Source organism: Muscardinus avellanarius (genome assembly GCF_963383645.1).
Source record: "Muscardinus avellanarius genome assembly, chromosome: 18".
Classification (NCBI taxonomy): Eukaryota; Metazoa; Chordata; class Mammalia; order Rodentia; family Gliridae; genus Muscardinus; species Muscardinus avellanarius.
Genome location: NC_137804.1, coordinates 25,283,838 through 25,311,659, shown reverse-complemented (window position 1 = coordinate 25,311,659; position 27,822 = coordinate 25,283,838). Strand labels below are relative to the sequence as shown.

At 41.4% G+C, this 27,822-nt stretch overlaps 1 protein-coding gene across 1 annotated transcript in view; it reads right to left on the bottom strand.

Moving 5' to 3' along the window:
• Nucleotides 1-27,822, bottom strand: part of DNAH12 (dynein axonemal heavy chain 12) — a gene marked incomplete at both ends in the record, with an annotated part of 212,727 nt that overhangs the window by 31,516 nt on the left and 153,389 nt on the right. The window contains 7 exons of the mRNA XM_080715991.1: nucleotides 1,934-2,078; nucleotides 6,503-6,661; nucleotides 8,809-8,949; nucleotides 12,376-12,548; nucleotides 20,764-20,956; nucleotides 23,220-23,412; nucleotides 24,123-24,337. Of these exons, the coding sequence (XP_080572117.1) occupies nucleotides 1,934-2,078; nucleotides 6,503-6,661; nucleotides 8,809-8,949; nucleotides 12,376-12,548; nucleotides 20,764-20,956; nucleotides 23,220-23,412; nucleotides 24,123-24,337 (1,219 nt within the window). The remainder of the gene's footprint in view (nucleotides 1-1,933; nucleotides 2,079-6,502; nucleotides 6,662-8,808; nucleotides 8,950-12,375; nucleotides 12,549-20,763; nucleotides 20,957-23,219; nucleotides 23,413-24,122; nucleotides 24,338-27,822) is intronic.

Sequence of the window (27,822 nt, the reverse complement as noted above, 5' to 3'; positions counted from 1 at the left end):
TATATTTCTGATGAACTTGGATGCAAAACTATTAAACAAAATACTAGCAACACGCATTCAAAACCACATCAAGAAAATCATATACCATGACCAAGCAGGGTTCATCCCAGGGATGCAAGGCTGGTTCAATAAATGAAAATCAGTCCATGTAATTCATCATATAAACAGAATAAAAGACAAAAATCACATGATCATCTTAATAGACACTGAAAAAGCATTTGATAAAATTCAACATCCATTTATGATAAAAACACTGCAGAGAATTGGAATAGAAGGGACATATCTCAACATTATTAAGGCGATGTACAATAAGCCCACTGCTAACATCATATTAAATGGGGAAAAACTTCAAGAATTTCCCCTAAAAACTGGAATGAGACAAGGATGTCCATTATCGCCACTTCTCTTCAATATAGTACTAGAGACTTTAGCCAGAGCAATAAGGCAAGAAAAGGAAATCAAAGGAGTACAAATAGGAAAAGAAGAACTCAAGCTTTCCCTATTTGCAGATGACATGATACTATATTTAGAAAACCCAACAAACTCAACCAAAAGGCTTATAGAACTGATCAACAAATTCAGCAAAGTATCTGGATACAAAATCAATCTTAAAAAATCAGTAGCTTTCCTGTACACCAACCATAAATTCACTGAAAAAAAAAATTCAGAAAACACTTCCAGTCAGGATCTCCCACAAAAAAATTAAATACCTAGGAATAAACTTGACCAAGGAGGTAAAAGATCTCTACAAAGAAAATTATAAGACACTGAAAAAAGAAATCGAAGAAGATATTAGAAGATGGAAACATATTCCATGTTCATGGATTGGCAGAATAAATATCATTAAAATGGCCATCCTCCCAGAAGTGATCTACAGATTTAATGCAATGCCCATTAAACTACCAAGATCATTTCTCACAGACATAGAAAAATCAGTTCTTAAATTTATATGGAATAACAAAAAGCCCAGATTAGCCAAGGTAGTTCTCAGCAACAACAACAAAAAAACACAGGAAGAATCACAATACCTGACTTTAAACTATACTACAAAGCCATTGTAATAAAAACAACATGGTACTGGCAAAAGAACAGATATATAGACCAATGGAGCAGAAGAGAAAACCCAGAAACAAGTCCACACACTTTCAGCCAATTGATTTTTGACAAAGGGGCCAAAAACATACACTGGAAAAAAGATAGCCTCTTCAACAAATGGTGTTGGCAAAACTGGTTAACCATATGCAGAAAATTGGAAATTAATCCCACTTTCTCACCCTGTACAAAAGTCAACTCAAGATGGATCAAAGACTTGGAAATCAAACCAGAGACCTTGAAGCTCCTTGAAGAGGGCATAGGTCCAACACTGCAACACACAGGCACAGATAAACACTGTCTCAACAAGACCCCAAAGGCACAACAAATTTAAAGGAGAATCAATACATGGGATTGCATGAAACTGAAGAGCTTCTGTTCAGCAAAGGAAACTATCAAGAACCTCAATCAAGAGCCAACAGAATGGGAGAAGATTTTTGCCACCTATACCACCGATAGAGGACTAATATCTAGAATATATAGAGAACACAAGAAACTCAACAGTAAGAAAACAAAGCATCCAATTAAAAAATGGGCAAATGAATGTAATGTGAGTAATTGTGTGTGCTATGCTTTTTGTGACTTGCAATCTAGTAGGGTTTTTAAAGCACCAGTATAAATACAAACGTGAGTCATGCACTGTGACCTTATGATAGAGGCGGTGTTATGAGGTGACGGGATATTTTCGGCTTCAGTATAATGTTTTGGGATCTTTGCTGTATATGAGGTTGGTCCATCACTGACCAAAATGTCACTAGGAGGCACGTGACTGTGTGTTAAGACTCAGATTTCATAAATGGCAAATTATCTGGATTCCAGATAGGTTAGATTTGTCTGTTACCTTATCGGGTCTTAAGCATCGAAGAATGATTATTTTCTGCAGTTCATTTAGATTTTTATCCATCGGTGCTGGAAATTTCGCATTGTAGGGCTCTTTACTGTTATAAATTTCCCGCCAATGGGTTATATTGTCACAAAAATGTTCCCTAATGGAAAAAGGTTAATAATTATTATTTTCACTGGGAAGTATCTTAAGAAAGATTGTTGAGTGAGGGGAAGAAACAAGACAGCTTTAGGGCCACAAAAACTCACTAGATTATAGGAGCTGTGCCTGAGCACACTAACCAGGAACAGGAATGAATAAAAGTGGCTGGCCTCTGTAAACCCCCGGGGAGAACAACGACTGATGGGGTCAGACGTCACTGGAGAGGACTGGCTGCGGGGCCCGATGGTACTAAGAACAGAAGAAGGAGGACGGTCACTGAGTGACCTTACCTACCTGCTCCTGTGTGTGCACAAGGACTCCTGGTGGCAGTGGGCTGGGACTGCTACACAAAAATGTGGCGTCTCTATGATGCCCACCTGCTTGGAACCATACCTTCCCCATAACCCAGCCCAAGCCCAACATTCCTAGTGTGCCTTTGTCTTTCTGGCTTGAGGGTTTCTAGGGGGCATCAGGGCTGCTCGTGACCATCTGACAGGACTTTTACTGATTCTTCTACAGCTGATTCTGTAGGGTGCAGCCTGCAGGAATGTGGTCTGACTTAAGGGAGTGAAGAGTGGCTTATTTCTGTTTCCTTTTTTTTTTTATGGTACTGGGGTTCCTGGAAGCCCTTCTACCTCCGGGCTACACTCCCAGACCTATTTTTTATGCTTTTTTAAATTTAGAAACAGGGTCTCCTAAGCCAGCGCACGTGGCTGGCTTCGAACCTGCATGATCCTCCTGTCACCGCCTCCCAATCGCGGGGATTACAAGCGTGCGCCACCACGCCCCGCTTTATTTCTGTTTCTTTTTTTTTAATTTTTAAATTCTTTAATTTTTTTTCTTTTTTGTATTGTTTTTTAAAAATTATTGGTGCAATGTATTAATACATCATAATGGTATAAAAAATACTTTTGTAGACATACATGCACACATCACCCAGTTAGCCCCTACCCGATCCCCACCCCGTTCCTTCCCCATCCCTCCTTCCCATGCTTGGCTTAGTGGTTGACACCCAGTTTTATAGCAATTTATCCAATATTAACGATGATAATCTCACAAAATAGTTTCATTTGTCTGATACCAAGCTTTTGATGACTAAAAGATAACAGTTCAATATTTTTTTGTTTTCTTTCTTACTAGAGGATATTTTTTTCTTTTTTTAAGGTGAAACTATTATACATTTATTTATTTTTCAGAAAAAATCTATCCTGATATGGAATATGGACTCTAGATACCCAAAACAATCTCAAAGAAGGACAAAGCTAGAAGATATATATTTTCTGATTTCAAACCATATAAAGCTACAATAATTGAAACAGTATAGTACTGTTCTAAAGGCAGATATATAAACCATTGAAGTTAAATAAAAGCCTAGAGATAAATTCTTCCATATATTGTCAAGTTATTTTTGACAAGGTTTCCAAAAACATTTGGTGGAGGAAATAATAATCTTTTAACTAAATATTGTTGAAAAATAATAATTACATGAAAAAGAATAAAATTGGACCCTTAACTAACACATATACAAATATTAACTCAAAATGGATAAAAGACCTAAATATAAATCTTAATACTATAAACTTTTAGAAGAAAATCTGGGTCATAAAACCTCACAACATTGAAATTGGCAGTGATCTCTTAGATATGATTTCAGTGGCACAGGCAACAGAAGAGTAAACAAACTCCTTAAAAAATAAAAACATATTGTATATCCAAAGACAATGTAAACAGAGTTAAAAGTTACTGATAGAATGGAATAAAATATTTCCAAATGCTATATCTGAAGGTATATTAATATTTCAACTAGAAATCCTAAAAATTAGCAACAATAAAAAGCAAACAATACAATTTAGAGATAGGTAAAAGACTAACATAAATAATGAATCTCCAAAGATAACCAATCTTAGTTGTCTGTTGGATGGAAAATCTTATTTTTTGGGTTCTGGTGTGTGTTACCTATTTCTTCTTTGTAGTTAATCTCCTTGAGTATTTTCTCTAGCGCTGGTTTTGAAGACATAAATTCCTTCAGTTCCTGTTTGTCGTGAAAGCTTCTTATTTCCCCATCTAATTTGATAGAAAGTTTTGCTGGGTAGGAAATTTTTGGCTGGAAGTTGTTTTCTTTCAGAGTTTGGAATATGTTACTCCAAGCCCTTCTGGCTGTCATAACTTGGTTTGGGAAGTCTGGAGTGATTTTAATTGGTTTGCCTCTGAATGTCACTTGGCCCTTTGTTTTTGTTGCCTTTAAGATTCTCTGCTTGGCTTCCACAGTGGTCATTTTGACAATTATGTGGCGTGGGGATCCTCTTCTCTGATCCTCTCTAAAGGGGGTTCTATAAGTTTCCTGGACCTGTGTATCAACCTCTTGCTCTATGTTTAGAAAATTTTCTGCTATTATTTCCTTGAAAAGATTGTTAATCCCTTTGGTTTCACCTTCTTTTCTCTCCTCTATTCCAATTATTCTTAGGTTAGCTCTCTTAAAATGGGCCCATATTTCTTCAATGTCAGATTCCTGCTGTCGGATTTTTTTTTCTAAATTAGAAACTATGCGTTCATTTTTGGAGTGATCATCTTCTAGGAGTGAGATTCTATTCTCCATGTGGTCTAATCGGTTGTTTGTACTTTGAATTGAGGCCTTTACTTCATTAATTGTATCCTTTATCTCTCTTTGGCTCTCTCTGAATTTTTTTCAAAACATCTCTATTATTTCTACAGTTATTTTCCTGATTTGATCTTCTATAAAACTCTGAATTTCTGTTTTATCAGGTTCTGATGTTGTGGGGTTGTGGGCATTCATTGCTCCATTGTTATTCCTCTTTCCCATGATTTCGGAAGTTTGTGCCTTCTCTGGGTTCTTCCCTGGGTCACTACGAGTTCACTTAAGGTGCTGTGGATCTCGAGTCTGTGGTATCTCAGTCCCCACTACTCCTTTACTGGGTTGTATCGCAGAGTCTCAGACCCAGGGAGTCAATCGAGGCTGCTTTAGACCATGGGGGGTGCCAGGTTGGGCTTTCTCCTATGGTGTAATATCTCTGCCACCACCATTCCCCCACTGGGTCAAGTCCCTGGGAGTACAGTACTGGGATTTCTCCTCTAGGGGCCGCAATTTGACTCACTGTTGAGTGCACAGATGGAACTGTCGTGGACTCGGTGAATTCGCTGCTGCTGCTGCCGCCGGTAGCAATATGGCGCCGCTGCCACGCCCTCGGCCGTGAGGCTGGCGTATTTCTTTTCTGTTTTTGAACTCCACTCTGAGTCCCTGCAGGGTGCGCTGAACCCAGCCCCTGGGAGCTTTAGCTGCTCCCTGCGCCGAGAAAACTGCCGAATCCCGCCCGGCTGTTCCGCAGCGGCTCACCTCGGCTTGCTGTCCGCCGCTCCTCTCTGGAGCTTGGTGGGCTTTTGAGTGTGTTGGTATGGTGCCGTCCGGTGAACTCGCCGCTGCTGCCAGCAATAAGGCGCTGCTGCCGCGTTCTCGGGCGTGAGGCCGGCGTATCTCCTCTCTGGTTTCTGAACTCCATTATGAGTTCCCTTCCTCTCTGGAGCCTGGTGCTGCAAACTTATTTCTGTTTCTAACGAGGGCATTTCAAGTGGCGTGCAGTGTACGCGGATCTCATCCATCTGGTCACTGTGGACAGTGCGCTATTTTATGTGGAGACGCCTCAGTAAAGTTAAATAAGTATTTAATTAATTGAAAGTTCTTTTTAGAAAAAATACTGATTTCTTTTTCTTGAATTCCTTGTTGAATAATTAGGCACCAATCCTTAGACTAGTTCTTCCCCTTCTTTTTTTTAACAAAAAATATATTTTTTAACAAAAAATATCTTTTTTGAGAACTGAAGATTGGCAAGAAATGAAACAACTAAATCAAAGCTTCTTCTTTCACCAAAAGTGCTTTGGAGACAGGCGAGACTGATTTGTCAGTGCCTGGATTCCAGGAAGATATGCTCCTGTCCTTGAGAAAGCCAGCTGGGATCCAGCAGGAAGAGGGTCATTTATCATTCGCTACGGAAAGATTCAAGGCTGAAGCTTGGGACGATTAAACTTGACCTTCTCAAACCTACTACCAACAACAGATCTTTGGGGTTCTCCTTTTACTATCAATCATAGGCAATGGAAGGGAAATGGCTCTTTTCAATGCAAGGAGTTTTAAGTAGTCCTTAATCTGCCTTTGTTGGGATACTTTCCAGAAGGTAGGGTATAGTAGCTCCGGTTTCTATTATGGTGACCTGAATGTCAGACTCAAGGACCCAGGGTCAAAGAAGATTGGCTTTGAGTTTTTGTAATATAGAAGCTGTAGTTTATGAAATGCTTACACAAAGTGTTAGCCTCTCTCCCAACCAATAAATTAGAAAGGACTGAAAAAAAATCACTAGATTACAAATTTAGCCATCACTATTCAGTGCTAAGTCATCAAATATAAACAATCACCTGAGTCCTTTGAAGGCAGGGAATTCACTTGCTCGACAAATTTCTTCCCAGCTTTTATCCTGTAGCCAAGATGGATCAGGATTTTTCTCAGCAGTCTTAAGACTTACTCCTCCAGTTAAAAGAAACATTAGTTCCGGGTATTCAATTTCTTTCCTTGCTCTGTATTCCAAAAACAAGAACTGCTATAAATTGTTGAAAATTGAAGGACGTCAACCTCTGCTCTATAGCCTGGTTGGGATAACCCGGACTATACTTAGCCTCCTCCTGTAAACAAATGGAAACTTGAATAAAATGAATAAAAATAACTGCCTTTTTGGGAGGGGATATTGTACAACAGCCAGTGCAGGACTATGGATGCTGAGAGAAGACAGACAAATAAGGTGACCCCTAGGACCACCTCGTGACATTTTGTAGACCGCAGAGCGGAGAGGTGGTCAAAATCTAAGCTTGGCAGTCTTCTTGAGTTGCGGAGACAGAGATTAGAGTTAAGGAAGACTGAGATGGCTGGAATTTGTAGAATTCCAGAAAGAGGGAGATTAATGAGAAATAAGCTCCCGAAATCTGCACAGACATTCTCTTGATTCTCTTGGTAAATACATTGGCATGCATGGGTGAGATTCCAGGAGGCCAGGCAAAGAACACAGAGCCATAAATGAATAGCGCCCAGAGATCATGCAGTGCTGGGCCACAGGAATTCTTGCCTAACTCACTGAGTCTTTGTTTAAGACCAGAGGAATTCAGTGGTGACATACCTTAGTAATGAAGCTAACCTGGCTTTAGAGTAAAGGTCACTTTAAAACTGCCATGAGAGAGTTTAAAAACAAATCTTTTAATCCACTAGTAATAACTACATGAAAAAATAAAACTCTTAAAAGAAATTAAAAAAGTCTTGCATTTACCAATATAAAATTAACAGCATTCAGAAAGAAGGAAAATCAGCTAACAGATATAGAATAGGGGCTTTGAGCCTGCTTTTGCAAAAATCACCGATTCTTCCTTACTTGGTCCTGCAGCTTGTTGTGGCACAGAATGCAGATTGGAAAAGGATTTCCAAGCTGGGCGTGGTGGTGCACACTAGTAATCCCAGCATTTGGGAGGCTGAGACAGGAGGATCAAGGTTCGAGGACAGCCTCAGCTACTACTTAACGAGAACCTTTGCAACTCAGTGAGACCCTGTTTCAAAATAAAGAATAAAAAAATAGGGCTGGGGGTGTATCTTAGAGGTAAAATACCCTTAGGTTCCATCCACAGTACCACCAGAAAAAAAAAAAAAAAGAATTTCTAAGACAGAATAGAGCTACAGACACATTTATTTAAGGAAACAGAAATGTACAGCCAAGAGAGAATGTGGACCATCTCTTGAGTGAAACAGGTGGCAGAGAGATGAGTGCAGAGAAGCTCCTCTGGGGAAGTGTGGCCCTTGTTTTACAGGAAGCTTTGTAAGTGGTGGGCAAGTGGGGTGGGCAAGTGGTGTGCATGCGATGAGCCTGAGAGGTGCATGGAGTGGCACCAGCCTAATGGGAGACAGGAGGATTGCAGGTCTGAGACCTGCATTCAGTAACTTAGTGAGACCCCGTTTCAAAAGAAAAAATAAGCTGGCCGTGGTGGCACACACTTATAAGCCCAGTACTTGGGATGTTGAGACAGGAGAATGGAGGGTTTGCGGCCAGCCTCAGCTACCTAGGGAAGCCCTCGCAACTTAGTAAGGCCCTGTTCCAAAAATAAAGAATAAAAAATAGGAAAATAGGGCTGTAGGTGTAGCTCGTTGGTAGAATGCCCCTAGGTCCAATCCCCAGCACCAAAAAAAAAAAAAAAAATGCTGAAGAAAATCTCATTTTATAATAAAAATAATGCTGAGGAAAAGAAGCCAAATAGCCGGGCGTGGTGGGCACGCTTGTCATCCCCGCGCTTGGGAGGCGGAGACAGGAGGATCGCGCAGGTTCGAAGCCAGCCTCGCTGGCTTAAGAGACCCTGTTTCCAAATAAAAATATAAAAATAGGACTGGGAGTATAGCCAGGAGGTAGAAGGGTTTCCAGGAACCCCAGTACCACACACACAAAAAAAAGAATTTACTGAGCTGCACATTATATTTTGCAAACTTCTTGTGTTACATAAATTTTAAAAATTAAATACCATCAATGCCAGTACTATTGTAGAAGCCATTATCACCAGTGAGATGTATAAGTAAAAGAATGAATGAAAACCAAGCAAAATATTATATCCTCCTGTGAGAAGCAATCTTTACACATTAAATTTTGAAATTAGGTTTTAAAAATAAGTGAATTAAGAAAAAGCAAGTGACTTACAGAAGAAGGTTAGCACACAGCAAAAAGGAAAACAGCAGCTTGTCCTTCTCAAACAGCGACCGGCAGATGTTACAATATAAGTTGTAAGTAAAGTGGTCATTTAGATATCGTAGACGCTTCTCCAAAATCTTGGATTTATTACTGAAGGGTTAAAGAAGAAAAAAAGGTTGTCAGGAAAACCTAAGAAATAATAAGGAACATGAACTAACATGTGAACTGGTTTTATCAAAGTATTCACTATTAAAGACGACTGAAACCACATATGCGTGCGTGCACCTGTGGGCACACACATGCGAACACATACGCACACTGATTGAATGTAAAATTTGGGAAGTATGAATAAGCTCTATGAATTGCACTGACGTCAGGTTCTTGGTACAATATTATACTCGATTTATGTAAGATGCCACATCAGAGAAATACATACAATACATACATACATACACATACATACATATGTACATACGTATGTATATTTTTTTTGGGTATGTAACTTCTTATGAATCTGTATTTCAAAACAAAAAGTTTTAAAATAGTATGTAATTCTATGAAAAAAGTGAAATAATGTTTAAACCATCTCTCTGTTTTCAAAATCCTGAGGGTCTTATTCTACCCCCAAATGATTGAAAACAATCCGTTAATATAAAACACCTAATGAATCCCTGTTACTGTCAGGCTCTGTTAGGGAGGGAAATGCAAGGGGTAGGGATGGGAGGGAAGTGGGTAGAGCTACATAAGGGCAGCGTGAGGATCCTTGTGGTGATAAAAATGTTCTATATCTTGACTATATTACGTCAATGTTCTGGTTATGATATTGTTCTATAGGTTTTTCTTTGTGGAAACTGGATAAAAGGTACACGAGGTTTATATTATTTTTATAATTGCATGTGAACCTATGATTATCTTAAAATTACTTTTTTTTGGTGGTACTGGGGTTCCTGGAAGCCCTTCTACCTCTGGGCTACACTCCCAGACCTATTTTATACTTTTTTATTTGGAAACAGGGTCTCAAGCCAGCGCGGCTGGCTTCAAACCTGTGCGATCCTCCTGTCTCCGCCTTCCAGGCGCGGGGATTACAAGCGTGCGCCACCACGCCCGGCTTAAAATTAAATTTTGATTTAAAAAATAACACATGGATCCACAGAGATGGAATTGAAGGTTGGGGGTAGTGATACTTCTCTAAGTAGAACTTTTTGTATAGGATTGACTTTTGGAGTCACTAATGGCTTATCTACTCAAACTTACAATAAACTCAAGTCAACAAGGGTGAGGGAAGATCCTGAAATAAAATATAAAATTAAGCAAATGAACCTAACTACAGTTCACATTAATAACATTACACATGCTAAAGGAGAAAGGAACTAATCAAATAACTTTTAAATACAAAATTTTGTATCTGAAATTTAAAAGATTTGTATGTACATACACATTCATACCAAGATTAGAACTGCTGGATCAGAAAGCAAATTTATTTAATATTTTGAGTAACTTCCAAAGTGGTCACACTATTTTAATATCCCGCCAGCAGTGTATGAATATTCCAATTACTCCATATCCTCACTGAAGCTTATTACTGATGTTTATGTCAATCCTTCAACGTGAACTTCCTCTATCGTGTGTGTTATGTAAACTCAAATTCCAAACTGTACAGAAATCTTAGGAATTTCAGTGACTCAAGATACTGTTCTCCCAAGAACCCATGTAGGAAGAAATTTCTTATAGCACACAGGGTAGGCTCAAATCATATTTTTATTTTACTTAATAAGTCTGGAAGATACTAAATACCATACATTATTATTTACAAATATTACCTGATTTAATTCTTATAATAACCCCCAGAGCAGTTACTATTATTATACTTTATTTATTTTTGTGTTTGGTACTGGGGATTGAACCCAGGGGCATTCTACCCCTGAGCTACACCCCAGTCCTGTTTTTTTTTTTTTTTTTTGATACAGGGTTTCAGTAAGCTGCTGAAGCTGACTTTGAACCTGCCATCCTCCTGTCTCAGCCTCCCAAGTACTGGGATTACAGGTGTGTGCCGCCGCTCCTGGCTTTCTATTTTATACATAAGAAAAACTGAGGCAAAAAAGCTGCAGAAAGATTAACTGACTTGCCTGTAGTCTAGCATATGAGAAACTGAGATTTAATGCCTGACATCAAATTCTGCATATGCTTATTGATTTATTAAAGTGGAAAAACTAATAATAGAAATGTTGAATGAACCCTTTTGTAGACCTCAAGGCTAAAGGAAGATAAATTGGATTTGTCAGCAAAAATAAATCATGCACCTTTAAAAAATATTTAAAAGACAGAAAAAAGAATAAAGCCAATCCATCTATGTGTAACTCTTAAGACAGAGTGAAACAACTTAAAGGAGGAAGACTTTAATGATCTCTTTTGTTCTTTTCTTTTTTCATTCCATATTTTCTTTTTTAAAAAAAAACAACCTCCATAGCTGTTCAGTTTATTCTTATATTTATGGTGCCTACCATGTTTAAGGTAGAAAAATAGCACATGGTTATTACCAATATTATTAATAACATTACTAATACCCTTCATTCTGTTAGCATGTAGTTTATTTAAAACTGCTTGCTGTCATTTCATCAAAGAGCATCTACAGATGGCAAATAAACACAGGAGAAAATGTCACCATTAGCCATTAGGAAAATACAAATTTAAAATACAGTGAGATATCACTACACTCCTATCAGAATGACTAAAATAATAAAACAGTGACAATACCAAATGCTGGAGGATGTAGAGAAACTGTCTCGCCCATACATTGCTACAGGAATGCAACATGGGCAGCTATCCTCACTTCCCAAACTTTCAGTGTTGTACAAGGAATATGTATGATAAAAGTAGTACAAACAAAAGGTCTTTGGTTATTTTTGTGGTACTGCATCAAACCTAGGGCCTCTAACACTCAACTCCATCCTCAGACTATCTATCATCCATCCATCCGTCCATCTATCAATAACCTATCTATCATTTATCTATCTATCTATCTATCTATCTAGCATCTATCTACCACTGAATTACACCCCCAACACAATTTTTTTTTCTTTTGGTGGTACTGGGGTTCCTGGAAACCCTTCTACCTCCGGGCTACACTCCCAGACCTGTTTTTATTTTGTTTTGTTTTGGTATATATATATATATATATATATATATATGTATATATGTATATATGTATATCTATGTATATATGTATGTGTATGTATGTATGTATGTATATGTATATATGTATATGTATGTATATGTGTATATGTATATATATATATATATTTTTTTTTTTTTTTAATTTGGAAACAGGGTCTTTTAAGCACAGGGTCTTTTGAACCTGCACAATCCTCCTGTCTCCGCCTACCAAGCGCACGGATTACAAGCGTGCGCCAACACGCCCAGCGCTAACATTGTTTTTAATTTTTATTTTGAACCAGGATCTCACTAAGTTGCCGAGGCTGGCCTCAGATTTGTGATCCTCCTGCTTCAGCCTCCCCACTAGCTAAGAGTTATCATTTTTAAATGTAGAGCACACGGATGAAACGGGAGAAGGTCTACCTGTCGTGAATAGAGTTGATGTACAGGTTCACAAACCAGATGAGTGAGTACTGGTACATGGGGTCGATGTTAGCCAGGTCCGCGATGCTGAAGAACAGCACTGATGAGTGTTTGGCGATGGGTCTGTAGCCCTCTCGAGACTCTGCTATTTTGAGTTCTGTTTTTTCTGCAATCTAGGAGACAAAAAATTAAGATTTAAAAATTAGGGAGCACATTTTAATTACTTTTTATATTATATTTAACAAAATAGCCCCTAACTCAATGACAAAATGACATGAATTTAAGCCAGCTTACAACAAAGCTTTATCATGATAAAAACTAGATAGAAAAAGAAAGATCCAGGAAAGAAAGAAAGGAGAGAGAGAGAGAGAGAGAGAGAGAGAGAGAGAGAGAGAGAGAGAAGAAGAAGAAGAAGAAGAAGAAGAAGAAGAAGAAGAAGAAGAGGAGGAGGAGGAGGAGGAGGAGGAGGAGGAGGAGGAGGAGGAGGAGGAGGAGGAGGAGGAGGAGAAAGAGGAGGAGGAGGAGAAAGAGGAGGAGGAGGAGGAGGAGGAGGAGGAGGAGGAGGAGGAGGAGGAGAAAGAGGAGGAGGAGAAAGAGGAAAAACACTCTAATTTTAAATTTTACAGATTACCAACCATTTATTCTTTCTTTGTGTGTGTGTGGGTTTGGGGATGAAACTCAGGGGCATTCGACCTCCGAGCTACACCCCCAGCCCTATTTTTTATTCTTTATTTTTAAACAGTGTCTCATTAAGTTGGGGAGGGCCTCACTAAGTAGCTGAGGCTGTCCCTGAACTGCCATCCTCTGGTCTCAGCCTCCCCCATGCTGAGATTACAATTGTGCGCCACCACGCCCGGCTCAGCCATTTAATCTCATTTGAGAAATACCAGAAGTATCAACCTTTGTTTATTCTTTGGTCGACTCTGACATGTGTCTATTAGTAATTCACCACTCTTGATTTTAACAAGTCAGAGACAGAGGTTTAACATATTAACATATCAGAACTCAGCACTAAGTTAGGCATAGGAAGTATTTGGTAGGTGATGGTTTTATACTTTGGGAATGAGAATGCTTTTTTCAACTAGTTTCTTATATGTATGAATGTATGTGGGCATGTACACATGTACTTATTTACATAAATATTGGAGGTTGGACCCAGAGGCGTTCTACTCCTGAGTTATACCCCCAGCACGTTTTTAAAATTTTGAAACAGGATCTCGCTAAATTGCTGAGGCTGGCCTTGAACCTGTGATCCTCCTGTGATCCTTCTAAGTACTGGGATTACAGTCTTGTGCCACCATGTCCAGCTAGTTTCTCATATGTTTAACCACTTTGGATTAATAAAGCTGTAAATATTAAACCTTAGAAGAAAATTTTTCTGTAAGACAACAGCTCTTTACTTGACAGTTCAGTGTAACAGGTTGACATCCTACAGGAAAACGCCCAGAGTCCTGCTCTTACCGACTCTCCTTTCTTAGCAGTGCTATCCACCAACTCTGCCTATGCGGTCACGTTATATTGAATCATTCAGTTGGTCACTGTTTGGGTCTGGTGGCAGGTACAGAACCAAACCCAAGATAAGTTAATCAAAATTTTCTCTAGAGAATTAGAACTTTAAGAGCCTCAGAAATTGAGGTCAGGTGGTATTAGGCATTAGGGTGCTGGCAATTTTTCTACCTGTTGGCTTCTACATGCTAGATAAATATACATAGAAGCAGATGCAAAAGCTTTACAGAAGACACTGGTCTTCAGGTGGAGTGCAGGATGATGACAGAGGACGAGCGGGAGACCATGGAGGCTGAATGTTTTCCACTCATCCTTCGGGCCTGAGTATACGTCCTGTACTTGGTAAAGTAAAATATTCTTGGGCATGGATGTAGCCCAGTGGCAAAGCATTTGCCCTGCAAGTGCAACACCATGGGTTTGATCCCTAGTACCAAAAAGAAAAGATAAATTCTGTTATGGTTTGGATTTGGAATGCCCCTACAGATTCGCGTGTCCCCAGTACAGCCAAGCTTAGAGATGCTCTTTTAGGAATTGATATGGCCGTGAGGGCTCTAACCTGATCAGTGGATCAGTCATTGGTGAATTCATAATTCAAATGGACTATTGAATCCCCGCGCTTGGGAGGCGGAGACAGGAGGACCACGCAGGTTCGAAGCCAGCCGCGCTGGCTTAAGAGACCCTGTTTCCAAATAAAAATATAAAATAGGTCTGGGAGTGTAGCCCGGAGGTAGAAGGGCTTCCAGAAACCCCAGTACCACCAAAAAAAAAAAAAAAAAACCCACAAAAAAACAAAACAAAAAAACACAAATGGACTATTGAAAGGTGGCAGAAGCTATGGACAGGGGCATCTAGTTGAAGGGAGTGGGGCCTGGGGCCTGCTCTTGGAGACTTCGTATCTGGTCCTTGGCTCCTCCCTCTTGTCCTCCTCTCTTTCCCTCTCTCCCTCCTTCCCTCTCCTTACTTCCCAGATGCCCTGAGGTGAGCAAATTTGCTCCACTTCATCCTCCCCACCACGAAGCTCTGCCTCATCGCGGGCCCAGAATCAACAGAGCCGAGTGGCCATGAACTGAAATCTCTGAAACCGTGAGCCGGAATAAATCTTTCCTCCTCAAGCTGACTTCTCTCAGGTATTTTGTTACAATGACAAAAATTTGACTAATATGCTCATGTATACTTTTTTGGCTAATTTGAATGGATTATTTCAAACTTCAGACTTGATTATAAATAAGTAAAACAAAATTAACAACAAAGAGAAATGACATTTTAGATGAGAGTATCATCTTAGTGTTTATATTTAAACTACTTATTAATTATTATTTATTTATTGTGGTATTGGGGATTGAACCCAAGGACATTCTCCCTCTAAGCTACACCCCCAGCCCTATTTTATTTTTTATTTTGAAAAAGGGTCTAAGTTGTGGAGAGCCTTTCTAACTTATTGAGGCTGACTGTGAACCTTTTATCCACCTGTCTCAGCCTCCTAAATACTGGGATTACAGGCGTGCACCACCATATCTGGCTGATCTTTATGTATTTACAGGCATGCACCACCATACTCAGCTAATTTTTACTATTTGAATCTTGATTTTGTTCAAGTCAAACCATAAATAGCCATAGCAAGTAAAAGCAAACAGCAAATATTGTTATTTTTAAACAGTAAATAAGCTGGGTGTGATGGCGTGCACTTGTACTTGGGAGGCTGAGATGGGAGGATTGCAGATTTGATCAAAGCCAGCCTCAGCAGCTTAGGGAAACTCTCAGCAACTTAGTGAGATTCTGTTTCCAAATAAAATATAAAATAGGTCTGGAGGTGCAGCTCAGAGGTAGAAGGCTCCTGGGTTCCATCCCCAGTACCACACACACACAAAAAGAGTAAGTAATAATTTATCTTTTATGTCTTGATTGACAGCAAATTCATAAATTATGCTTGCTAAACTTAGATTCTTAATATGAAACACTAGACTTAAGAAACAGAAATACTTTAAAAAATAATTTATCATTAATGGCCCAAAGTCAAAGAACAAGACATTTTCAAAGACTTAAATACTGTGAATATGTTAGAAATGTTAAAGAAGATAATTCATTATTTGTAAAAAAAATTTCCTGGTCTGTAATATTTAAATAGATTAGAATTTCTTTCTTTCTTTCTTTCTTTCTTTCTTTCTTTCTTTCTTTCTTTCTTTCTTTCTTTCTTTCTTTCTTTTTTTTTGGTGGTACTGGGGTTCCTGGAAGCCCTTCTACCTCCGGGCTACACTCCCACGGGCTACACTCCCAGAGCTATTTTTTAACTTTATGTGGAAACAGGGTCTCTTAAGCCAGCGAGGCTGGCTCCGAACCAGCGCGATCCTCCTGTCTCCGCCTCCCAAGCGCGGGGATTACAAGCGTGCGCCACCACGCCCGGCTAGATTAGAATTTCTAAGAAGCAAAAAGATTACAATTTCAGTCAGGAAACCACTGGGTGGGGGGTAAGCTTTGAAATCTGTAGCACAAAGTTTAAATTTTTTTCTTTGTTTATGTTTGTTTAATCTTGTGGCTTAGGATAAAAGGGAAAAGCAGGTTTGAGACTATGTGTGAGGGGGCTTTCCTCTGAAGATGGTGGCATAGAAGTCAGGGCCAGATGCAGAGTACCTTTTAAATATAAATATAGAACGAATTGAAAACCATGTTTATAATAATCATTGGAACCCAGTCAGAAAGATACCGTTTATTCAATTTCTCCCTTGTTGTATAATAAAATTCTTAAACCAATAAATGCATATATCTCTTTTTCTCCTTGAGTCTTAATGGGAAATTGGATAATAAATGTTCCTTCTCCCCTCTCCCATTTAAAAGAATTTTCTGGGGAATAATGAGCAGCTTGTCTGGCTCTGATGCATGGGCATCGGGAGAGCGATGCTATAGAACACCTCCCTCAGTTACGGTCTGGCCTAGGGACCACCTAGATATTACTCCAAGACCCTACGTCTTTGGTTTCCTAAGATACGGGGTGGGGGGAGGGTCTACCTAACTCAGAAGGATTCCTAAACCCTCTGAAAGTCCTCTGCTCCAGGGTACAGATGGACTGGGAAACAGTGGAGGGATACTAAGAGACTCGTGCCATCTGTGTTTTGTTTTCTTTTTCTTTTTATTTATCCCAAAGTGAAGGAGTTTCTAATTCATTAGGTGGTGGGGAACAGGGAGGACTGAAGGTCTGAATACCTATAGCTAGCCTACAGAAGTCACTCTACAATGCTGTGCAGCCGTGCAGCTTGAGCTTCTACTAACCTCCTTGGCTATTAACCTCCTTTCCACTATGAAGTACAAAAGAGAACCACCAGCTGAGGTCTCTTCCACCTGTAACACTGCATGATTCTATAAAAATAGAAGTAATGGAAGCCGGGCGTGGTGGCGCACGCTTGTAATCCCAGAGCCTGGGAGGCTGAGACAGGAGGATCACACAGGTTCGAAGCCAGCCTCAGCTACTTAGTGAGGCTCTCAGCAACTTAGTGAGATCCTATTTCCAAATAAAGTATAAAATAGGTCTGGGAGTATAGCCCAGAGGTAGAAAAGCCCCTGGGTTCCACCCCCAGCACCCCCCCACACGAAGTAATGTAAGAAGAGCACGTGTGTGTTGGATGAATTTTCAATAAATATGTTAGTGTCTGCAGACCACTGGCCTCCTTCCTCTACCTGCCACTCTCATCTCTCATACCTCTCTCTCTGATTAACACATGGCAAGGAATGTCAGAAGGACATCCTTGGTTTTAGAACAAACTTTTGTCCAGTCAACCAGCAACTACCTCTATATACCTCCACAAGTTCTCAAATTCAATTTTTAGATAAAGAATAAACCAAAGATTTTCTCTGTATTGGGGATTGTTCCCAGGTGCTACATCCCCAGCCCTTTTTAAAAATTTGAAACAGGGATGCCAGACCAGCGGAGAAACCGAGGCCTGGGTTGCAGGACGCTGGGTCCAGGGCGGAATCATGCGGGGCACGCCGGACCCCTGGGAAACCGGGGCCCAGGTCGCAGGACCCTCAGCCACAGGCAGGGTCGTGAGAGGCACACCAGACCCCCAGAAGAACCTGGGCCCAGGCTGCAGGACCCTGGGTCCCAGGCAGGGGTTGTGTGGGGCACGCAGGACCCCCGGAAGAACCGGGGCCTGGGCTGCAGTGCTACTGAATGCCTGATCCCACAACCTCCTCAAACCATACATACTGTCTTCTCTTATTTAAAAAAAAAAAGGAAAAGAAAATGAAAAAAGAAAAGAAAAATATCAGAGAGGGGTCAAGAAGGCTATGGCGGATGCAAGGATACTGGAAACTGGAACTTTTGGAAAAATTCCCCGTGAAGGAGGACTGCTTCTTCTCTACCTTCTTAAGAATCCTGTACATCACCTGTAAGGAGAAAGTTTAGTGGAGACATAGGAGGAAGGTGGTGTAGGAAGCAGTTGCCTCGATGGTGGTGAAGACTTGTATTCAGGAGAGGCAGAAATCTGATCCTACCAACCTTATTTTTTGGAGAAATTATACCAAATGTCGAATGCTACCGTCGCGCATGCTTAGGAACACTGGACAACATTCAGAGTGGAAAAAGAGCCTGGGAAAGATTTGAAATGGTGGAGGCAGTGGCAATGGCAGTGGCCAGTACTCAGGGGAGACAGAGATCTGATGCATTACACCTGGAACCTTTGAAGTAATAACCCCAGAGGCAGAATGCTACCACCATGCACCCTCGAGAACATGGGACAACCTGCTGGGCAAAGAGGGTGCTCAGACAGACTGGAGCCTGCCAAGGGGTGAGGCCGGTGCTGGGGCCTCCAAGGCCTGGAATGGAGCCTGCCAAGGGGTAAGGCCAGTGCCGGGGCCAGTGAGGCCAGGATCGGAGCCTGGCGTGAGGCACGGCTGCTACTAAGGCCTCCAAGGCCGGGATTGGAGCCTGCCAAAGGGTTAGGCTGGTGCTGGGGTCAGCAAGGTCGGGATTGGAGCCTGCCATGAGGCAAGGTCGGTGCTGGGGCCTCCGAGGCCGGGATTGAAGCCTGCCAAGGGGTAGGCCGGTGCCGGGGCCAGTGGCCGGCATCGGAGCCGGCCTTGAGGCAAGGCCGCTACTGAGGCCTCCGAGGCCGGGATCAGAGCCTGCCAAGGGGTTAGGCTGGTGCCAGGGCCAGCGAGGCTGGGATTGGAGCCTGCTGTGAGGCAGTGCCGGTGCTGGGGCCTTCGAGGCCTGGATTGGAGCCTGCCGAGGGGTAAGGCCAGTGCCGGGGCCAGTGAAGCCAGGATCGGAGCCTACTGTGAGGCATGGCTGCTACTAAGGCCTCCAAAGCCGGTATTGGAGCCTGCTGAGAAGGTAGACCGGTGCCAAACCAGCAAGGCCAGGATCGGAGCCTGCCATGAGGCAAGGCCGGTTCTGGGGCCTCCAAGGCTGGTTCTGGGGCCTCCAAGGCCGGGATAGGAGCCTGCCGAGGGGTTAGGCCATTGCTGGGGCCAGTGAGTCTGGGAGCGGAGCCTGCCATTAGGCAAGGCCGGTGCTGGCCTTCGAGGCCTGGATCAGAGCCTGCCAAGGGGTAAGGCTGGTGCTGGGGCCAGTGAGGCCGGGATCGGAGCCTGCCATGAGGCACAGCCGCTACTAAGGCTTCTGAGGCCAGGATCGGAGCCTGCCGAGGGGTTAGGCCGGTGCCAGGGTCAGCGAGGCTGGGATGGAGCCTGCCTTGAGGCAAGGCTGGTGCTGGGGCCACCGAGGCTGGGATTGGAGCCAGCCAAGAGGTTAGGCCGGTGTGGGGGCCAGCGAGGCCAGAATCGGGGCCTCCCATGAGACAAGGCCGCTGCTTGAGCCAGCGAGGTCTGGATCAGTCCACTGGGTAGCCAGACCACTACTGGGGCCGTCAAGAGTGGGATCGGTACTTGCAATGCAGCATGCACAGAGAAATATCGCAGAAAATAAAAACCAGATGCTTCCCCTAATCAACAATAACTAGGAGGAAAGGGGTAACAGGAAGAGGTTGAGTTATAGAAAGGGCCCTATAGCGAAGCAATTAAGGTGACCAATCAGAGGGTATGGAATAGGGGAGGATGGAGCCTCTTTAAAACGCAGGAGATACATAAACAAATGTCTCAAAGTTAATCATCAAACAAGCATGGGATCGAGGAAGGGGGAGGGAATGGGATGGGGAGTGGATGAGGGCTAATTGGATGATGTGTGCTTGTATATCCTCTCAAGTCTTGTATTCCAATGTGATGTATGATTACAATGCACCAATAAAAATAAATTTAAAAAAATTGAAACAGGGTGTAAGTTGCTAAGCCTGACCTCAAAGCTGAGATCCTCCTGTCTCAGCCTCCCAAGAAATGGTATCATTGACATGTGTCACCATGCTTGATTTTAAACACTTTTTTTTTTTGTGTGTGTGGTACTGGGGATGGAACTCAGGGGCATTCTACCTCTGAGCTACACCCCCATCCCTATTTTTTACTCTTTATTTTGAAATAGGATCTGAGTTGCAAGGGGCCTCACTAAGTAGCTGAGGCTGTCCGCGAACTGCGATCCTCCTGTCTCAGCTTCCCAAATGTTGATATTATAAGTGTGTGCCACCACACCTGGCTTAAGAGTTAACTGAAACTTAAATGAACCTGAGTAGCCTGCCTTCCCTACCCAATAATGATCAACTTTTTCTTTTTTACAGTTTCATTCTAAACTTAATTCTTCTGTATATAGATACTGTATAGATCAGGCCAAGTTTTGAATACTTCAACAGTAAGCTACTTTTATGAACTTAAAGCTAGTTTCTATGTTTTCATGTTTTGTCAATTCCTTTGCTTTTCCAGAACTCTTACTACACCGTTTTCTCTGGGACTGGAAGCAAATTATTATCTTAGGAACCAAAGCGTTTCTAGCCTTCTTCTCACCTGCTGCTTCTTGGTTATCTCGTTGGACATCATTTTGGCCGAGTCTAAGACTTTGATGGCACTTTCATCTTCTAAAATGTTCCCTTCTGAAGATGATAATGTTTCTAAAATTTTTGTCTCTATATCATTTAGTTGTTTCTTATTAGCTGCAGATTGAAGAATAAGAGCATTTCGTTCCTCTTCTAATTCTGGTCTAAAAAAATTAGAAATGTTTAGTCTTTATCATGTAGCTTTTCATCTAATTTATATCTATCAAAATGTACAGACATTTAAATAATTTTATAGACATGTAGCATGAACTAAAGTGACTGATCTCTAACATAACTTTTTTTTTTTTTTTTTGGTGCTGAGGAATGAACTTCGGGGCATTCTACCTCTGAGCTCCACCCCTACCCCGATTTTATTTTCCTATTTTGAAACAGAGTCTCACTAGATTGACAAGAGTACCTGATGAGGCTGTCCTCCAACCTGCCACCCTCCCATCTCAGCATCCCAAGTACTAGGATTGCTGGCATGTGCAACCAAGCCTGGCTTATCATAATTTAAGGAAGAAATACTTGCATGAAATAACAATTTTGAGCTGGGCATGGTGGTGTATGCCTGTAATCCCAGTACTTGGGAGACTGAGACAGGAGGACCACAGATTCACACTCAGCTTCAGCAACTTAGTGAGGCCTTCTGCAACATAGTGAGACCTTGACCTTGTTTCCAATTTTTTTTTTTTTTGTGGTACTGGGGTTCCTGGAAGCCCTTCTACTTTTGGGCTACACTCTCAGACCTATTTTTACATTTTTATTTGGAAACAGGGTCTCCTAAGCCAGCGCACACGGCTGGCTTCGAACCTGCACGATCCTCCTGTCTCTGCCTCCCAAGCGCGGGGATTACAAGCGTGCGCCACCACGCCCAGCACCAAATTTAAAAAATAAAAAATAAAATAAATCTGGGGTGTGGCTCAGAGGCAGAATGCCTCTGGGTTCCATTCCCAGTACCACACACACACACACACTGGAGATTCCATCAAGGAGAACATTTATATATGTAAAATATGACAATAACATGTGCCACAGTAAATATAATGCTGTATTAGGTTTATCCGTATGGTGTGGCCAGTTAATGTGAGAATAATCACTAGAGGAAAGACTCAGAATGAAATTTCCTATCTTCTTGGCTTTGCTGTTACTAACTCTTATTTTCACCACCTCTTCTATGATGGCAAACATAGAAAGGAAGACTGTTCATGCAACTGGCTCTTTAAGTGAAGGCAAAATTGGCACTACTGTCTTAATAGACAGAGATGCTGGGTGCTGGGGATGCAGCTTAGTGGCAGAACACTTGTCTAGCATGCTCAAGGCCCTGAGTTTAATCCCCAGCAGTGAGAAGAAAAAAGATAGGATTAAACTTCAAAATAACACAATCTACTATGTTGTATTTTTTATGACACAACTCTTTCTTAGATACAAGCAGGCTTTAAATGTTGGAAATAACAAGACTACCTCATAATTACATGTTTTCACTTTTAATTTGTTTTCATGTAATAGGCCACTTGATAATGTTCCAATAAACTTCAAGTAGAATAAAAGATTTCCTTCCAGAAGCAATTCTTTACTGTAGTCTAAGTATTATGTTATTTCATCACTTAAAAGGTAATATATACTAGTAATGGAAAAATACATAAAGCATGAAGAAAACACTAAAAATCACCCATAACGTTACCAGTAAAAATCACTGTTAGCATTAAGATATATTCTTTTCCAGTCATATATATATATATATATGTATATATGTATATATATGTATATATGTATATATATGTACATTAAAAGTATATATACTTTTAATATAAAATATTACCATACAATATATATATAGTTTATATATATAGTTTGTGTATATATAGTTTGTGTGTGTATATATATATATATATTTTTTTTGTCTCCTGCTAATTTACCCTTCTTAAGCGTTTTCTAACTTCATTAACACATTATATGCAAGTGTCTGAATGTACTCCTGATTATGTCCATGGCATAGATTCCTAGGGATAAAATTTCTGACTCAAGCTGGACATGGTGGCGCACACTTGTAAACCCCGCGCCTGGGAGGCGGAGACAGGAGGATTTGCGCAGGTTCAAAGCCAGCCTCGCTGGCTTAAGAGACCCTGTTTCCAAATAAAAATATGAAAAAAATAGGTCTGGGAGTGTAGCCCAGAGGTAGAAGGGTTTCCAGGAAAAAAAAATATTTCTGACTCAACCAGACACAAGTCAGAAGTCATGGCATGTAACTTGAATTCCACTGCACAAACTGGTTGGTTTATAACTTACTTATTACTGAATGGACATCTTAAATGATTTTGTAATTATTTAACCTATAGAAACAAAAAATCAACAGAAAACAAAAATACTTATAGCCTACAAATATTTCTCTGCAGACCCTATGGGAGCATGTGAGAAAACACATACCTCTCCTTTGCAACAACAATACCTAGTAACTGATCTTCAAGTCCTTCTGGAGTTATCATGAAATTGAGCAAAGACACTTTTGTAGCCAGCTCTGGCATGTAGTGTGGGTTTCTCAATTTTGTGGTGATATAAAATTTGAAATCAAAGGAATACTCAATGATGACTTCGCCAAGTCGGATGCAGTCGATACCACCTGTTTCAGGAAATAAATGCATCACAAGTGAGCCGGAGCTACAGAGGCCCTCCCCGGGGCCGTCCCCTTGGGCACTTCTAAAGCCTTGGTACCAGTAGTCTTAATATAAAATAGGAAACAGGTGTGACAACAGTCACAGGCACAGAGGCAGTTATACAGCAGGGCTTGTTTTGGAGTAGTAGAACATTTTCTCTGGTTGGCATCGATATTCCTTTTGAATTTTCTTCCTCCATCAAATTTCGGTCATGATTCCAAAATATTTGTATATGATGAAAGCTCTCAAAGGTAACGAGAACTTGGCAAAGGCAAAATTTTCATAAGAAGGAAGATGTAAGGTGGGGAATGTTTATCTAAACTCAACTCTGACTCACATCCACCATCGCTATTCATAATAATAGACTATGTGGTCAATGGTCACAGGGCAAAGGAATTTGGGGCTGGCTTCAACTTCTCTATGGTCTCTATAGAATAAGAGTCTAGGTAACAATGAATAAGACAAAGAAGAGAGGGCAAGGTGTTTATCTTAGAACACCCAACTGAAGTTCATTCCTGATTGCTTGTTCTAAATTTATTTTCATTCCTATAATAATGACACAGAAGTTCTGAGTTAATAACATTATTATTAAACTTATATGCTAATTTTATTTAATGTCTCAAAGAAAAGCCAATCATCTTTTAGTTCTACCAACTAATATTAACTGCCATCTAACCTTGTTTAAAGGTTTGTCTAAGTAGTAAAGGCTCCAAAGATGGGTCCAGTTCTTCACCGACATTTTCTAATAAAAGTGGAGTTCCAAACTGAATACAGTTTTCCAGTGTCCTTATATAGTCTGAATCTGATAACTTAATGACACTGAGCTGATTTTCTTTCTCAGAGTTTTTGATCCACTTATTGGCTTGACCTTGGGGATCAATCATTAAAGGCCTAGAAATATAAGAAGAAAAATTATGAGCATACATAAATACCAAAATTTCTTTAAAATTATGTGATTTAAATAAAAATATCACCATCAAGTTGTATTCATCAAAGATTGACATTATTAATATTCACAGTTCTATGGGAAAAAAGTGAAAAGGAGTTTTATTTATTTTTCAGATGAAGTCAGTCCAAATTCTAAACCCAAAATTCTAAACCCAGTTCAGTATTAGAAGTAAACCTTGTGAACTTATAAGCTGTGCTCTTTCTGATGTAACACAATGTCATCATGGAAGTTTAAAATAATTTTGTTCCAAAGATAGGCATATCTTTAGTAGCAAGACTAACATTCCCCCCCTCTCTTCCTCCCTCCCTCCCTTCCTCTGTCTGTCTGTCTGTCTGTCTGTCTGTACTGGGGATTGACCCACAGGCAACTCTACCTCTGAGCTACTCCCACACCCTTATTTTATTTATTTTTATTTTTTGTTTTGAAACAGGGTCTCATTAAGTTGGGGAGGGTCTCACTAGGTAGCTGAGGCTGGCTGTGAACCTGTGATACTCCTGTTTCAGCCTCCCAAGTACTAGGATTACAGGCATGTGCCACCATGCCCAGCTTATTTTTTTATTTTGAAACAGGCTCTCACTAAGTTGTGAGGGTCTTGCTAAGTTGTCCAGGCTGGCCTCAAACTACTATCCTTCTATCTGAGCCTCCAGATTATTGCAATTATAGGAGTAGGCCACCGTTCCTGGTTAGGAAAACATTTTTTTCTTCCATATATGTCCTTATTAATAAAAAAATTATTTGTTCATTCCATCACACAAAATAACAGTATCTGTAAGTTAACATTCTAATGATAATCAAGGCTCTTGGTAATACCAAAATCAATGTTCTTGGTAAAACAATAATTAGAGATTATTGTTCTAAAAGAAGCTCAATTCCTATTTGACACAATGCTTATGTTAATATTAAAAATGGGGTTCTTATGTCCATCATAAGGATAAAGCCATTCCATGTCATTTGTATTCTAAGTATACCTTCTGCTAGGTATAAAAATAATACTGGAGCCGGGCGTGGTGGCACACACATGTAATCCCAGTACTTGGGAGGCGGAGACAGGAGAATCATAGGTTCAAGGACAGCCTGAGCAAGTAGTGGGAGTCTCATCAATCTAGGAAAACCCTGTTCCAAAATATGAAATTAAAAAAAAAATCGGCCTGGGGCTATAGCTCGAAGGTGGAAAGCCTCTGGGTTCAAACCCCAGTATAAAAAAACAAACAGAAACCCCCACCAAAATAACACTAGTTTATAGTTGAGATGTCTGGGCAGCCTAAAGAAAAAAGTATTATCCATCTATGTTTCTGATAGAGGTAGTAATTTGGGGGAAAATAAAGCCTTGTAAGCCAGATGTGCGTTAGTGGGATTATACCTGCAATCCCAGTAATGAAATACTGAGACTGTGCAAGGGAAAACCCTGACCCACGACATTTTCAAGAGACAAAGAAACCAATGAAAACAGACTCAGAGACAACACAAATGTTGGAAATATCAGATAGGACATTTTTTAATGACTGGTTAAAATGTGAAGAGTGAAAAAGATGACATCTGTAAAGAGATTATCTGTAGTAGAGACTATGGAGAGTATAAACAAGAATAAATGAAAATACTAAGTAATATCGTTTTTTGAAGAAAGGTTAGTAGAAATTACCTAGAAAAAAGCTAGTAGAAATTCAAAAAGAGTGGTGGGAAGTGAAAAGCAGAACAGAGCTTCCTTCCAAAGCTCTGGGATCTATAAAACAAACTGGACCCCAGAAACAGAAAAAAGGAGGAAATGAGATTTGAAGGTTGCCAGAAGGGGAAAAGACACTATATATAAAGAGAAACAAAAAATAAGAGTAGCCTTCTCATCAGATTCTGAAAGACAGAAGCAAAGAAATGATACTGTATGTATGTATGTATGTATGTATTTATTTATTTATTTATTTATTTATTTATACTGAAGGTTGAACCCAGAGGCATTCTATCTCTGTTTGAGCTACACTCAGTCCTATTTTTTTTTTTTTTGCAGTACTAGGGATTTAACCCAGGGATATTCTATCTTTGAGCGACACCCCCAGTTCTATTTCCTTTAATTATTTATTTTTTTAAATTTATTTTTATTGGTGCATTGTAATCATACATCACATTGGAATATAAGACTTGAGAGGATATACAAGCACACATCATCCAATTAGCCCTCATCCAGCCCCCATCCCATTCCCTCCCCCTCCCTCGATCCCATGCTTGTTTGGTGATTAACTTTGATACGTATGTTTATGTACCTCCTGTTTTTTAAAGAGGCTCCATCCTCCCCTATTCCATACCCTCTGATTGGTCACCTTAATTACTTCACTATAGGGCCCTTTCTATATCTCGACCACTTCCTTTTGCCCCTTTCCTCCTAGTTATTGCTGATTAGGGGAAGCATCTGGTTTTTATTTTCTGCGATATTTCTCTGTGCATGCCGTGTTGCAAATACTGATCCCACTCTTGACGGCCCCAGTAGTGGCCTGGCTACCCAGTGGACTGATCCAGACCTCGCTGGCTCAAGCAGCGGCCTTGTCTCATGGGAGGCCCCGGTTCTGGCCTTACTGGCCCCAACACTGGCCTAACCCCTCAGCTGGCTCCTATCCCGGCCTCAGAGGCCCCAGCACCGGCCTTCCTCACGGCAGGCTCCGATGTTAGCCGATGGCCCCGGCATCAGCCTAACCCCTTGGCAGGCTCCGATCCAGGCCTCGGAGGCCTCAGTAGCGGCCTTGCCTCACAGAAGGCTCCGATGCCGGCCAGTGGCCCCAGCACCAACCTAACCTCTCAGCAGGCTCTGATCCTGGCCTCGGAGGCCCCAGTAGCGGCTTTGCCTCATGGCAGACTCTGATGCCGGCCATTGGCCCCGGCACCGGCCTAACCCCTCAGCAGGCTCCGATCCCAGCCTTGGAGGCCCCAGCACCAGCCTTGCCTCGCGGCAGGCTCCGATATCAGCCACGCTGGCCCCAGCACCGGCCTAACCCCTCGGCAGGCTCCGATCCCGGTCTAGGAGGCCTCAATAATGGCCTTGCCTCACGGAAGACTCCGATGCCGGCCGTTGGCCCCAGCACCGGCCTAACCCCTCGGCAGGCTCCGATCCCGGCCTCAGAGGCCTCAATAGCGGCCTTGCCTCACGGAAGGCTCCGATGCCGGCCAGTGGCCCCGGCACCGGCCTAACCCCTCAGCAGGCTCTGATCCCAGCCTCAGAGGCCCCAGCACCGGCCTAACCCCTCGGCAGGCTCTGATCCCGGCCTCAGAGCTTCAATAACGGCCTTGCCTCACGGAAGGCTCCAATGCCAGCCGTTGGTCCCGGCACCGGCCTAACCCCTCGGCAGGCTCCGATCCTGGCCTCGGAGGCCCCAGCACTGGCCTTGCCTCATGGCAGGCTCCAATCCCAGCTATGCTGTGTCCGTCGCTGGCCTCACCCCTCAGC